The sequence below is a fragment of the Arachis ipaensis genome, chromosome B02, assembly GCF_000816755.2.
Source record: "Arachis ipaensis cultivar K30076 chromosome B02, Araip1.1, whole genome shotgun sequence".
NCBI classification, from domain to species: Eukaryota; Viridiplantae; Streptophyta; class Magnoliopsida; order Fabales; family Fabaceae; genus Arachis; species Arachis ipaensis.
In genome coordinates this window covers 9,280,095-9,292,439 of record NC_029786.2, presented here as the reverse complement: position 1 = coordinate 9,292,439, position 12,345 = coordinate 9,280,095, and the positions used below count along the sequence as shown (strand labels likewise).

The 12,345-nt window shown below is 36.0% G+C and overlaps 1 protein-coding gene across 1 annotated transcript in view; it reads right to left on the bottom strand.

Annotated features, from left to right (window-relative positions):
• Nucleotides 1–12,345, bottom strand: part of LOC107624816 (CCR4-NOT transcription complex subunit 1) — an 18,345-nt gene that overhangs the window by 1,732 nt on the left and 4,268 nt on the right. The window contains exons 10-46 of the mRNA XM_016327277.2: nucleotides 12,203–12,325; nucleotides 11,861–12,114; nucleotides 11,594–11,697; nucleotides 10,474–10,568; nucleotides 10,158–10,397; nucleotides 9,760–9,951; nucleotides 9,545–9,623; nucleotides 9,354–9,421; nucleotides 9,021–9,166; nucleotides 8,268–8,376; nucleotides 8,036–8,182; nucleotides 7,901–7,948; nucleotides 7,692–7,820; nucleotides 7,363–7,602; nucleotides 7,129–7,269; nucleotides 6,945–7,030; nucleotides 6,766–6,871; nucleotides 6,350–6,445; nucleotides 6,073–6,225; nucleotides 5,012–5,194; nucleotides 4,713–4,930; nucleotides 4,489–4,621; nucleotides 4,285–4,401; nucleotides 4,059–4,103; nucleotides 3,830–3,907; nucleotides 3,524–3,640; nucleotides 2,972–3,098; nucleotides 2,789–2,889; nucleotides 2,602–2,718; nucleotides 2,421–2,504; nucleotides 2,063–2,209; nucleotides 1,841–1,972; nucleotides 1,734–1,763; nucleotides 1,506–1,652; nucleotides 799–860; nucleotides 306–459; nucleotides 29–220 (exon numbers count right to left, since the gene is read on the bottom strand). Coding sequence (XP_016182763.1) covers nucleotides 29–220; nucleotides 306–459; nucleotides 799–860; nucleotides 1,506–1,652; nucleotides 1,734–1,763; nucleotides 1,841–1,972; nucleotides 2,063–2,209; nucleotides 2,421–2,504; nucleotides 2,602–2,718; nucleotides 2,789–2,889; nucleotides 2,972–3,098; nucleotides 3,524–3,640; nucleotides 3,830–3,907; nucleotides 4,059–4,103; nucleotides 4,285–4,401; nucleotides 4,489–4,621; nucleotides 4,713–4,930; nucleotides 5,012–5,194; nucleotides 6,073–6,225; nucleotides 6,350–6,445; nucleotides 6,766–6,871; nucleotides 6,945–7,030; nucleotides 7,129–7,269; nucleotides 7,363–7,602; nucleotides 7,692–7,820; nucleotides 7,901–7,948; nucleotides 8,036–8,182; nucleotides 8,268–8,376; nucleotides 9,021–9,166; nucleotides 9,354–9,421; nucleotides 9,545–9,623; nucleotides 9,760–9,951; nucleotides 10,158–10,397; nucleotides 10,474–10,568; nucleotides 11,594–11,697; nucleotides 11,861–12,114; nucleotides 12,203–12,325 — 4,740 coding nt within the window. The remainder of the gene's footprint in view (nucleotides 1–28; nucleotides 221–305; nucleotides 460–798; nucleotides 861–1,505; nucleotides 1,653–1,733; nucleotides 1,764–1,840; nucleotides 1,973–2,062; nucleotides 2,210–2,420; nucleotides 2,505–2,601; nucleotides 2,719–2,788; nucleotides 2,890–2,971; nucleotides 3,099–3,523; nucleotides 3,641–3,829; nucleotides 3,908–4,058; nucleotides 4,104–4,284; nucleotides 4,402–4,488; nucleotides 4,622–4,712; nucleotides 4,931–5,011; nucleotides 5,195–6,072; nucleotides 6,226–6,349; nucleotides 6,446–6,765; nucleotides 6,872–6,944; nucleotides 7,031–7,128; nucleotides 7,270–7,362; nucleotides 7,603–7,691; nucleotides 7,821–7,900; nucleotides 7,949–8,035; nucleotides 8,183–8,267; nucleotides 8,377–9,020; nucleotides 9,167–9,353; nucleotides 9,422–9,544; nucleotides 9,624–9,759; nucleotides 9,952–10,157; nucleotides 10,398–10,473; nucleotides 10,569–11,593; nucleotides 11,698–11,860; nucleotides 12,115–12,202; nucleotides 12,326–12,345) is intronic.

Here is a 12,345-nt window from a genome sequence, read left to right as displayed (position 1 = left end):
ATAATATATAAATCTGAGATTATAACACCTTCAAATTGGGGGTGGATGGATCTGGCAACCTCATACTCCGCGGAAAAGCACTCAGAACAATATTCCGCATCTGTATGCAACTTGGCGGAATAACATCACAGAAGGTAAAGTGAAAGTCACATAGGAACTCAGGGAAGTCATGAAGTAGCACCAGTAGCACCCTAAGAGTGCCTTTATAGAGAAAACGGACCTGACCAGAACCAGTCAGCATGTCAGAAACATTGCTAGTCTCCGTCCATATAAGGTAAAAAATAGTGATGAATACGAAAACAAACCGGATCTCCGAGTTCAGCATGTCTCAGAAAAGGCTCCATAAATTGGAAGAGATCAACAAGCAACCTTTGGATATAAGGCCAACCTTTTTGACCATTACCAGTCAGCATTTTTGGCATAAAGCTCCTGTGACTTATCAACTCAAGCCAAGCAAAACTGAAAAAACATTTCCACAAACACGGTAAATAATTATAAAACAATTTAACAACAGGTGGGAAAGATGTTATCAGGAAAATAAATTCATTTTTGGTGTACACAACCTTTAAGAGATACTGGTGTGTCTTCTATTGGTGGAAGATTCAATAAAATGAACCAGAAGAAAAAATTAACACAAATAAATATCATCGGTTTTCTACAAACAGGAAGTCTCAACCCAGAAAAATAGCCATTCCACCACAACAGATCATGTGGAGTTACAAGCATATGAATAGATACTATTCCATTACTACAATTATATCGTCAAACAAGTCAGGAAAACAGCATTCTTAGGCTCACCTGAAAGCAGGAACCTTGAGGGGCTGCAAAGCATGAAAAGTATTGGCAAAAGCAATCAAAATCTGCAAAATATGAAGTATTATTAGTCAAGCACACAAGTGTCTTCATTTCTTGGACAGTATCATTGGGAATGAAGAACATAACAGAGTTAAAAAAACCCACAATGTCTAAATAAACAACCATCATAAACAGATTAGTATTTACAAACCTTTGCTGAAAAATTTTAACTACGTGAATACCAACCATCATAAACAGTTTAATATATACAAACCTACCACCCATACATAACTCCTTTTACTGTTAATAATTTTTTATATTAACAAAAGACGCTTTTTGTTCGTTATGTTCGAGCAAAATGTTTACTTATTGTCCCTTTATCTAATAAACAAATTAATGAGCTTAATTTTATTCAGTTTACCAATCTAGATATCATTTCATTTGAATCTCTCCCATAAAACAGTTTTAAATAGTAGTATTGTGATTTGAATGCACAAATCCATCCAAACCACTATTATTTGATAAATCATCTAAATGAGATGTGTAACGAATCAACTCAATGTAATGAATCATTTGATGAGAGCTTGCTTGCCTACCCATAGCTTTCTCAATAACTTCAGTAACAGGTTATGGCAAATGCAGAAGACCAAACACAAATAAAAACAACTTCAACATAGAAACTAATAGGAAAAGTTTAAAGTGACAAATACCTGGAGATTTGCACCATCAGTAACAGGTTCAAGTGAACCAAGATCTAGAAGCAAATTAATGAACAATCTGAAATACGGTCTTGGATTAAAAGAGGCCTTCTTCTCTTCTGCATCTTTTAGAATCAACCGAATAGTCACCGCAAGAATCTGTCAGAGAGTAACACATTAGAATATCATTACAGAATTCATAAAGCCAACAGAGGAGAGAAATGAAGTTTGCCTACAGACCTTAGAAAGAAGAAAGGACTTGTTTGATCCCTGTTCAAACAAATAACAAATTAGAGAAAAGCTAAAGAAATACCCAAACTAAAAGAAAATAAAATGGCACAGTGGACCTTCAATATTGAGAAGACAAGCTTGGCATAAATATCAATCGCAATAAATGACATTGCTGGCAGCTGTTGAGAAGATTGCAATGCCCCAGAATTAATCACCTCACTGTTTAAGCAGTGTGTAACAACTAGTTCCTGGAGGAAATAAGGGAGGAAAGAAAAGTTTTATTGATAACCCTGGCCATTAATAGGAAAGTGACCTGTATCTGAGAGAAGATACACTACCATCAATAGCCGGAAGAAGCGATCTGTTACATCATCCCCCTTAAGGAGACCATTTTGATGTAATTGTAAGATGAAGTGAGTAGAAGCTGTATCATTCGGAGGAGGGAGTTCACATATCCGATACCATTCTGTAAACAACATGGAAACCTACAACACATGTGGATAATAAGTAATGTTTGGAAGTTTCCAATGATGTATTGTATTCCCAATTCCCACTTAACGAGAAGTTGAAACACTCTAGACATAATTAAAATATACCACAGGCAATAAATACAGAATTACAGTCAGTATCTGACAATGTATGCAAATAGCCACACAACAAAGTATGAATTTATCTAGCAATTTCACAGCAAAATACCTGCTCACGGAATCCAGCAGGATCTGGTTCAACAGACTCTACAATGTTTACTTCTTCCCGGTTTGGTGCCAGCATCCCAGGACCCTGTTTTTAACAAATAGATTCAGTCACAGTTGGAGCAGAACAAAAACTATGCGTGTAAAACAACAATAACAGCTGAACCTAGTATCCTATGTATGACCTTATTGTCCCTTGATTGTCTTGCCTTATCCTCCTTTGCAGGAACACTAACAGAAGGGTTCTTGATCATCTCAATCAGCTGTTGCAACGATTCAGGGGATCCAGGCTTTGAAGCAAGCTGAAATAAAAGATATTTGGTAAAGACGGGGCAGAGTAAAAAATGCAGACACTCGTGGACAAATACAAACCTTTGCCAAAGCATCAACAAGATTGTGAAGTTCTGAAATAACTTTCAGTTCCTCAACAACCAGCATTTGAAGAAGAGAAATAGAAAACTCCGTAGCAGCCTCTGCACATTAATCCAGTGGAGTTGCATGAGTATAACAATATAAAAAGGGAAAACGATTAGAAGGTACATTCTTTTGACATACTGTTTCTCCCCCCATCAATGAGCTTTGCCATATGAACATTGTACTCGGTAAGATTTAGCAGTTCACTGCGGATCAGGCCTACAGTAATATCTTTGTTGAATTTCCTTTCTTCTTCTGAGTAAATTACCTGTAACAAGTATTCAATAACACACTAGTTATAAACAGAACACCAACATAACTTGTATTTAAATGTCACTCATGGAGGATTAGTTAGTAGTTAACCACATCTATTTTAGATGTAAATTTGGCTAATGGCAAGCTCTTTGATCAATTTTATTGATAATTTACATTACAAAATAGCATATCAGTGTCTCAAACAGGTACATAACATTAGTGGTTTTTGCACTTGGAAAAACTCTAACATCATCAGAATTATCTTAGTAGATGGAAGACACCCAAATCATTAATAATAATAAAGGGAATTCAACATCAGAATATGCAACATTCAGCAATGCTATAGGTAGATAGAGTATATTACATAAGGAAAAAAGGAACTAATGCCAAAATAAATTGTAATAATGACATAACTTCATTCAAGAGTGAAAAACATACCCAGCTGGTAAGCTCCTTAACGGCAAGCTTGCAAACATCGCGAATGGCAGTCAGGATTGCAAGATGAGCACCAACATGAGTGTTGTTGGATACATTGTCATAAAGGCCCTTGAATACCTAGTTACAAAAGTAATGACTGTGAATTTTTACAAGATACCTAGTAAACCAACCTGCATCCTAACTGAACTTGAGTATAAGGTACAGGGCAAAAAACAACCCAGAAGCAACAAGAAAAGGATCTACTAAAGCAACCAAGTTACGACAAAAATTCAGTGATCAATAAATTTCCTGCAGAAGAAAGTGTACCTTCTGAGCTACAGCTAAAGCTGCCTCATCTCGACTAACACATCTGAGTATGATCTCAGGAACCTCGGATATGACCCCCTAATCACAATACCCAAAACAGATATTCAGATGAGGAGAAAGAAATTATCAAAGTATGAAAATGAGAACAGCAGTAAAGATAAATATACTAATTTGGATAACAGAAGAGCTGTATACTATAGAAAAGAACCTAAACTGAACCATGACATACCTGTATTTCTGCTTCCTTGGCATCATTATTAACCAAAGCCTCCAACTAAAAAAATCAACAAAATGAAGACTCAAATAAGTGTCCTAAACAAACTGGATTGATAATACTCAAAACAAATGAACTAAATCAACGATTCATGCTATGAAGGATCCTGTTTTGAATATAATTTGACCAGTAATAGGATATACAGAGAAAATATCAAGAAACCAGAAAGGTCGAGAACTACCTTTTGTGCAACCATTTGGTATTTATCCAAGGCTTCCCTTGTAGAAATAGTGGGCTCCAAGAAACTACTTCCAATGCGCTCTACGACACTTGCTAGTGGCTGTGAAGCTCCAGATTCCTTGCAAAATAGTACAGACGCACAGTTAGACACCATTGCGACACATATGAAGCATATGAAGTTATAATGCTCGTGAATAATTCTCACTTTCATAGAATCAGAAGTATCAACAGTGTGCAACTCAGGTGTGGAAGCAGTTGAAGGAAATGAGGCAACTGATTCTTTCTCCAAACTGTGCTGGGAAACACTGTCAGCAGCTCTAATGTGAATTGAGGAAGCACTGAGGTGTTAAATGCAGACAGTGAATACAATAAAGAATAACAGAATGTCACAGAAATAAAGCGATAAAATAGTGAATAAAAAAGCAATACCTGAAGTGTTGAGCCAAATTAGATTCCGACATATCTTCTACTGGTCGCGACACCCCTCCTTCATAGCTGGAGCTTACAGAGTAACCAGGGTTAATTTGTCCTGATACAGCACCATTAGTGCCAGCGAGACCAGCATTTCCAGATTGAACCGAAAGACCAGATGACATAGAATGTGAGCTCTGACTTGACTGATTTTGCCAGGGAAGCCGAACGAAGTCCTAATATACATAAGCAGCAATTAAACCATGCAGTGTTTCCAAAATAATTAGAAGTAACAGTGAAAAGAACCATTTAAATACCTCATAGACGCGCTGCTGCGAGAGGGACAACTGACCAGGCTTGGGTCGAAGAGGCTCTGGCACAACACCCATAGAACTTTGTGTGTACAAGTTTGTATCAAAAAATGTGGAACCCATACCTTCTCGATGCTTCCTTCTCATAGAAAGTTGTTGATTAATTTCTGTATCAATGGTGGTTATTGCCTACAAAAGAGTAAAGAGATATAAATGTTGAGTTAAACAGATGATACTTCTGAAGAAAAAATTCCTATACTATTATTTCTGAGATTCAATGAAATTTCAAAAAGGAACGAGAGTCCAATCTTGGTGGTTGCTGCTAGTAATGCCTATTACGAACATCAAACGTTTTAATCAAATCTATAAACATACACTGGAAAAAATCTACAAATTAGAAGTTGCAAATACTTAACAAATATTATCAGCATTATAGAAAAGAAAACCCCAGATAGTACCCAAAGCAGATGGAATACAATGGGAGAAACATTATCTACACAGTTCATAAGAACTGCAAATCTCTTATTCTTCACAGTTTATCACCCTTACGATTATTTTAGTTTGAAAAATGTTACATACCCAAAGAAAGTAGGGAACCACACCTTAAAAGCTAGCTATCAAGGTAAATACAACGTTGAGCATCCCATACTACTCCATGTTGCTTTGGGCATCACATGATACCCAAGTCACTAACACAATTCTTTACACATTCAAACAAGAAATCTTATTGGCATTAAGCAAAACTTTTTGTTTCACCCTGGCTAGTAGATTTCCAAAACTAATTATACAAGTACATATAGAAAAGAATAAGGTAAGGCAGTTCAAATAGTCTCTACTACAGAACAAAAAGTTTGACACATTAGTGATAAAATTTGTTCATGCATATCATTAGTCCATTAGTATGTGTTAAAACCACATCAACCTTAAGTCCTTAACATGTAAATCCCTCTAAATAAAGTGTTAGAGCTACAAATAAGCAAGACAGATAATAACCTTCTCCAGACCACAGCATTGCCACACTAACCATAACCACAAGACAACTATCACAAACTTTCAGTAGATCTAACCTTATCAGTAGCAGCCTGCTCAATGACTGCACAACCAAGATCAAGATTATCATTGGTGACAAGTTGCACAGCTTGCTCCAAAATTTCATTTGCAATATTTAAATTCTGAAGTGAAATTCTTAGTTGACTTGATATTGATGCCCTTAAAGGTTCCTAGAAGAGAGAGAAATAAGACAAATTGCAGACTAAACAGAAACATATACTAAATAATAATACATTGCTTAGATGTTCTACAATCAAACAGCATAAAACTGAATGTTGGATTTCAGAGCTATACTTTGCATGTAACATGAGCTAAGCTCCCAGCCAGACTGGCAACCATCAGGTGTGCAGCATTTACTATGCGTGTCTCATCTGATTCCATGGCATAATCCTGCAAAATAAACAAATACACAAATAAAGAAAGACAAACTGAGCAACTGCTTTTCCTGTCTCATACTTTCAGTTTTGTTTTACCAAGAGCTTCACATCAGTTTCAATATACATGATTGTAAGGAACAAGGATGACAATACTACTTCATGACTTTCAGCTATCAAATTTCACAACAATCACCACTTCTCCCACTAAATAGATAGTAACAAAATTTTAGAAAAGAAATTATGAACGTTATAAAATATATAAACATTCGCTGACAATGAGCAAATTAGGAATCCTCAGGTAAGAATAAAATCTGGGAAAGTTATAATATCAACCTTTAAAACAAGCTCCTTTGTTGTTTGTGTAGCTATGGAAACACTACGCTGCACAATACTAGATACTATCTCTTTGATAGCTCTCTCCATTGCAATAGGTACAGCCCTGTTATAACAGAACAAACTTAGTATGCCATACAAATTCAAACAAGCAATGGAAATTATTGAGAGCGACATACCTCTGAAAATGCATTTGCAACCCAAAACCACTAAGCTTCTGATTGATAATAAGATGAGTTGCAATATTAGGTATCTGTGATGGAAGCTATAAGCAAAAGACAGTTAATAAACTTGGTTGAAATCAGCATCCCTTAAGCCAAAAAAAAAATCGAAGAAATAACAGAAAACTTTTACATTCCACACCTGGCTAAGGGAAAAAGGTACAGGCGTAGGAGTTGCTTGTAATAGTCCTTGAGCAGAAGGAAGTTGATCAGACAAGCCTAGAGGTGTTACCTTTTCATCCTCCATCAAGGCTCCAGTGGAAATATGAAGTGGACTAGCGTACTAATTCATTAACAGACACTCAGGGAAACAATTTATAGATTGGGAGGGGGGAAAGAAATAGGTATTCAACCCCAAAAGCATGTAAAAACAAACCTGAGAGAGTAAATGAGGATGTGCCCCAGTATTAGATGGATTGGTAACTTCAAGTGGTAACTCCACTTGATTTACTGGCTGTATAAGGCTAGATTTTATATCAGACATCATTTGTGCTTGAGACGCCCCAACATCTTTATTGGAGAAATCAGGATTTCCTTCAATTTCTCTTTTCCGATCCTTCAGGAGAGAAGTTGGCGTAACATCCTTCATATCCACACTAAGATTTTTGAACAACACCTGTATAGCACAAGGATATGAATAAATCGGTACAAGAGAGCGGCAACTATGACCATAATATCCAGAAAAGGAAATAAAATAACTATGACCTCTATGTCAAATTTGAGGTTCATTTTCAAGTTTGGCATTGAATAAATCTCAGCAAGCAATCCCAGAATGCCCATCGTCCAAGGATTAGGGGGTTGATATGCAAGACTGCTTTGGCATGGTTCAAGGACCTACAGCATTTACTGAATCATGATATAGCACAAGATGGAAGAAAACCATCGCAACAGTTTATTACAATCATAAACTATACCTTTGAAGTAAATGGGATAACAGCTATCATCAGCCCCTTCTCATATGCCTACATCGCAACATATTGATAACCAAATCAGCAAACAAGCAGCTGAAACACCATCAGCCCTTGGAGTATACACAAAATGATAATTACCTCTATAATCAAAGATTTCGGGTCTATTTCACGAGCCCTCAAAACCTGATTCCGCCCAATTGTTAACTTTCCAAGCCAGCTTCCCAGATTTTTAAGCAAAGAGCGTTCTTCTGAACTAGACTTTATGAGCTCAGATCCTAAAAGAACCTGAGAGTACACAAACCGGGATGTTAATTCAAATTTCAACATATATTCACTTCAAACAATCAGGGAACAATGACAATTCACAAACCTTGCAATTTTCATAGGTTGCCTGCACAATCTCTTTGTTCAAAGCCTTTGAATTGACTTTATCTAGGAATTTCAGGTACAAGTCATGGAAATTTGGCTCAATGCTCGCTCTGTCAGTATTCAAAGTATCAATTGATAGTTTGGCATAAGATCAAGTAAACAAAAGTACAAATACAAGAGGACTACCGTATCCATACTGTTAGACATGTAGCCACATACAGGAACAATAAGAAGATTTTTACCAAAACACCACTAGAAAATTCATCTTTGAATGAAATCATTTATCCTACAGTTCTTACATAAAATTTAAGAACCGGAGAGTGATGAAAAAGGAAATCTTGAAGTGGACTAATCTTAATTCGGACTCGTGGTTTCCAGGATTGGCAGATCAATTGTGCACTATTAGAGTTCAGTTTAATTCAGTTAAAATTGAGTAGACTCAAAATATCTAAGAAATCAACATTATTAATAAAATATTTTATATTGCACGGTTACATATCAAAGGTAATTTTATTCCCTAGTGGCACTCTGGATAGCTCTCCGGTAAAATGAGAACTCAAAATTGACCTAAAACAAAATTTGACCTTCTAAAATACCGCAGTGCCCAACTGTCCACTTCAAACTCCAGCAATGCAATTAATCATATTGAAAATAACAATTACACTCATTTCTGTGGAATATATCCATACACATTGATCAGAATAGATACAACTCTTTTAGGCATCCCATCATATGCTTTATGAAGTATACTAACCTTTTCATAACCATATACTGTGCAAACCATGGATAGTACTGCTCTTTCAAAATTTCAGTGAATTCTTTTGCTTTAGCTTCAATATTTGCAGTAGATATATTATTAATTATAAATGATATCTTATCCTGAACCTCTGACCCTGGAGCCTGTTAAATGCATTAAGAAAAAGAGGATTACATTGAACCAAACAAAGACAAAATTAATATTTATATACATTAGAATGGGATATGAGTAGAACAAAAGTAAAATGACTAGGAATCTAAACAGCTGAACACATAAGACCACATCTCATGAAAGCAACCAACGTGATCAACTTGTAAATGGCTAGATCACCTCGATGGGAGTTTCTCTTTTCTCAGCAGCTGCAACCAAAGTTTCAATGTTCAAGGCTGATCCAAACCCTACATAATGGACATTTCCAAGAAGCAAAGTGAATGTTCAGAAAATGAAAGAAGAAAGATGCACAATATATATTGCCAATCAACCAGAATCATTCACAAGGGAGTGAAGGGACAGAAATATACTGGTTGAAGTAGCTCCTCGCGAAGGACGAACAAAACCAGGAGAAGATAACATCGACGATGCGCTGCCAGTGCTATGTAGCTGCAGTGAGATACAAAATAAATTAGCAGTAACAACAAAGAAAAAATACCAAGAAAAACAAACAACCACACACATATACATAACAGTAACATTCACATCATGCCCGGAATTCTGAAACAAGAGACAAGTATAGTACCTTATTACTACTAGAAGTATCAGCAGGAGTAACTGCTGAAGATTGCCCTACAGATGATAAGATCGGTTTTACATCAGTGGATGAACCAACAGAGGCTTTATGACGATCATCCAAGGGAATATCACGCCTCTGTTGAAGCTGCAGTGATATATGTTGCTGCCCAGGCTGGATGACACCAGAGCCATTGAGATGCTGCAAGGACACAACAAAGACACGTCACCTCAGTATGATAGTGAGAAAATAAAGAAAAAGGTCAATCTACCAACAGGGAAGTATAATAAGAAAACAAACACATTCACACAAATAAGACATCAGTGCTCATAATTTTGCATGCAAATCCATTTTAGCTTCATTGTCCAATACCCTAACATAGAAGGAAGAAATTAGATTACTTTTACCTCCACATGCCCTAACATAGTTTGTGCAGAATTATGGTTACTAATAAGTGAAGCATGGTTCACCCCGTCCACATCTGCATGACCAGCAGAAATCCTGGCAAGAGCCTGTTCAATGAAAGTGACGATTTCTGAATGTGTGCTGCGCAAATGGGAAATTTGCAGAATGTGATTGCAATACTGAGGCCACTCAATAAGGCGGTCCACAAACTGCTCCAAGGCCAGACTTCCAAACGTAAACATCTGCAATATATGGATGGAATATCAAATAAAACATCATACGTAGACTTGAGCAAATCCACTAGTAAACACCACAAACCTTTGAATCTGCAGGCTTGCGTAACGAATCAAGAACATATCGAAGAGCAATCCCCAGAGACAGATGAGTCACAAGGTGATGCTTTATGACGGAACCTGGCATGTATTAAGAAACAATGTAACATAAATACAGAACTAGAAAATCAAAAAATAATCATGTATTTCAACAACTGAGAAAAGTGAAACCTGAAGCAATCAAATACTCAAAACACCTAGTTTAGCAATGTACACCAACATGGTGAAAAAAAAACCTCTTGATTGTTTTTCACATTTAGATTTCTAACATAGCAATAGATTTTACAACTGAGTAGAGTCAAGTACTACAGACAACAAAACATTATAGCCCAACAAGATAGAAATACAAATTCTTAGAGGAAGTATAAGCCAGGCATTGCGACTAATAAATTTTAGACAAACCTAAGTCACAGAATGAAATTGTTGCATAGTATCTATTTTTTAAAAAAAAAAAAAAAAAACAAAGACAAAACAAAAAAACAGAAGAAGAAAACAACAAACAACAACTAAATGGTGGTGTAAATGGCTGCTGCAATCAAATTATATTACACAGGTGAGCCTCTTAGCTTGGCAAAAGACCCACTTAGGTCAATTCCAAATCTGTTATCAAGCTCTAGTTGGCACAATTCATTGAATTATACTATTTCTTATCACAAGTATCAGAATAAATATAAAAGCATTATTTATTTCTTCATTATTTTATTTTAAAAAAAAAAGGGTGACAAGTTAGCCATTCCCTACCTCAAAATCGAGAAGCTTAGATTAGCTAGAATTATGGGGAAATATCCAAATAGGCTTGAAAGCAAGTTTAAAAAGTAAATAAATAAATAACCTTGGCTGGAGCTCAAATTCATTTAATTATTGTTCAAGGCTTTCAAGCTCAAGTACTCAAGACATATGTGACAAATCCAATTAAATATTTAAAAAACAAATACTATTTCATAGTTGATCAAAAGACATATAATTTACCAAGCAATGCAATTTACTAACCCAGGTCTTAAGTTTCCTAGCAGAACACAACACATCAAGATAGTAACAATCATTTTGGCACTAGCCAATAGAAATGAGTTACATTCAACATCCGTAATGCTAAAAGAAAAACTTACCAAAGAGAACTGCAGCAATTTTGAGTTGCCTTTCAGGATATTTCGGAAAAAATTTATACTCCTCAAACAAGTTTCCAATCATGCAATCAAAAATTGATTTCTCCCTGATAATTCACATCAATATTGCCAGCACATTAGAAGCTAATCATAGACCAGATAATATTTGCATGAATGGGTAATAAACAGCATTTAAGAGAATGGATAGTCATTTGTTCATTCTTCATACATGATTCATAACAAGCATATAAAAACTTTAAAAAATGTCACCTCTTCACAGAAGATTCCTTGAACCGGGCAAGCATTTGCACCATTGCATTGATGGTTAACTTATCAGAAAACATCTTATGGAAGTACAAGTTTGCTTCATCTTCAATGTCCTCCGAATATGCATCAGAGGTAGACGAATCTGCAGGCGCACCATTTTGCAGTCTTGGGTTTGAATCTATCATAGATACCTGCAACCTCTCCAGCTCCTCAGAAAGTTGACTAGAGTTAACAAAGTCAGTATGAGATTTCAGAACCTGTAATTAAACATCATTAGACACAAATCCCATGAAAGCAGGTAAAGGAAGGGACAAGCAGAGAAACCAAATGATTTAAGTACAGAACCTTCAAGAAGGTAGGAGTAGTCTCAGCATAAAGATTCAGAACAGCACCAGACTGATGAAAAGATTTACCAGATAAGCTCTGTGATCTACCAAAATGGATATCTTTTACAAATTTGAGGCACTCCTGTGAAATAAGATAAGTTT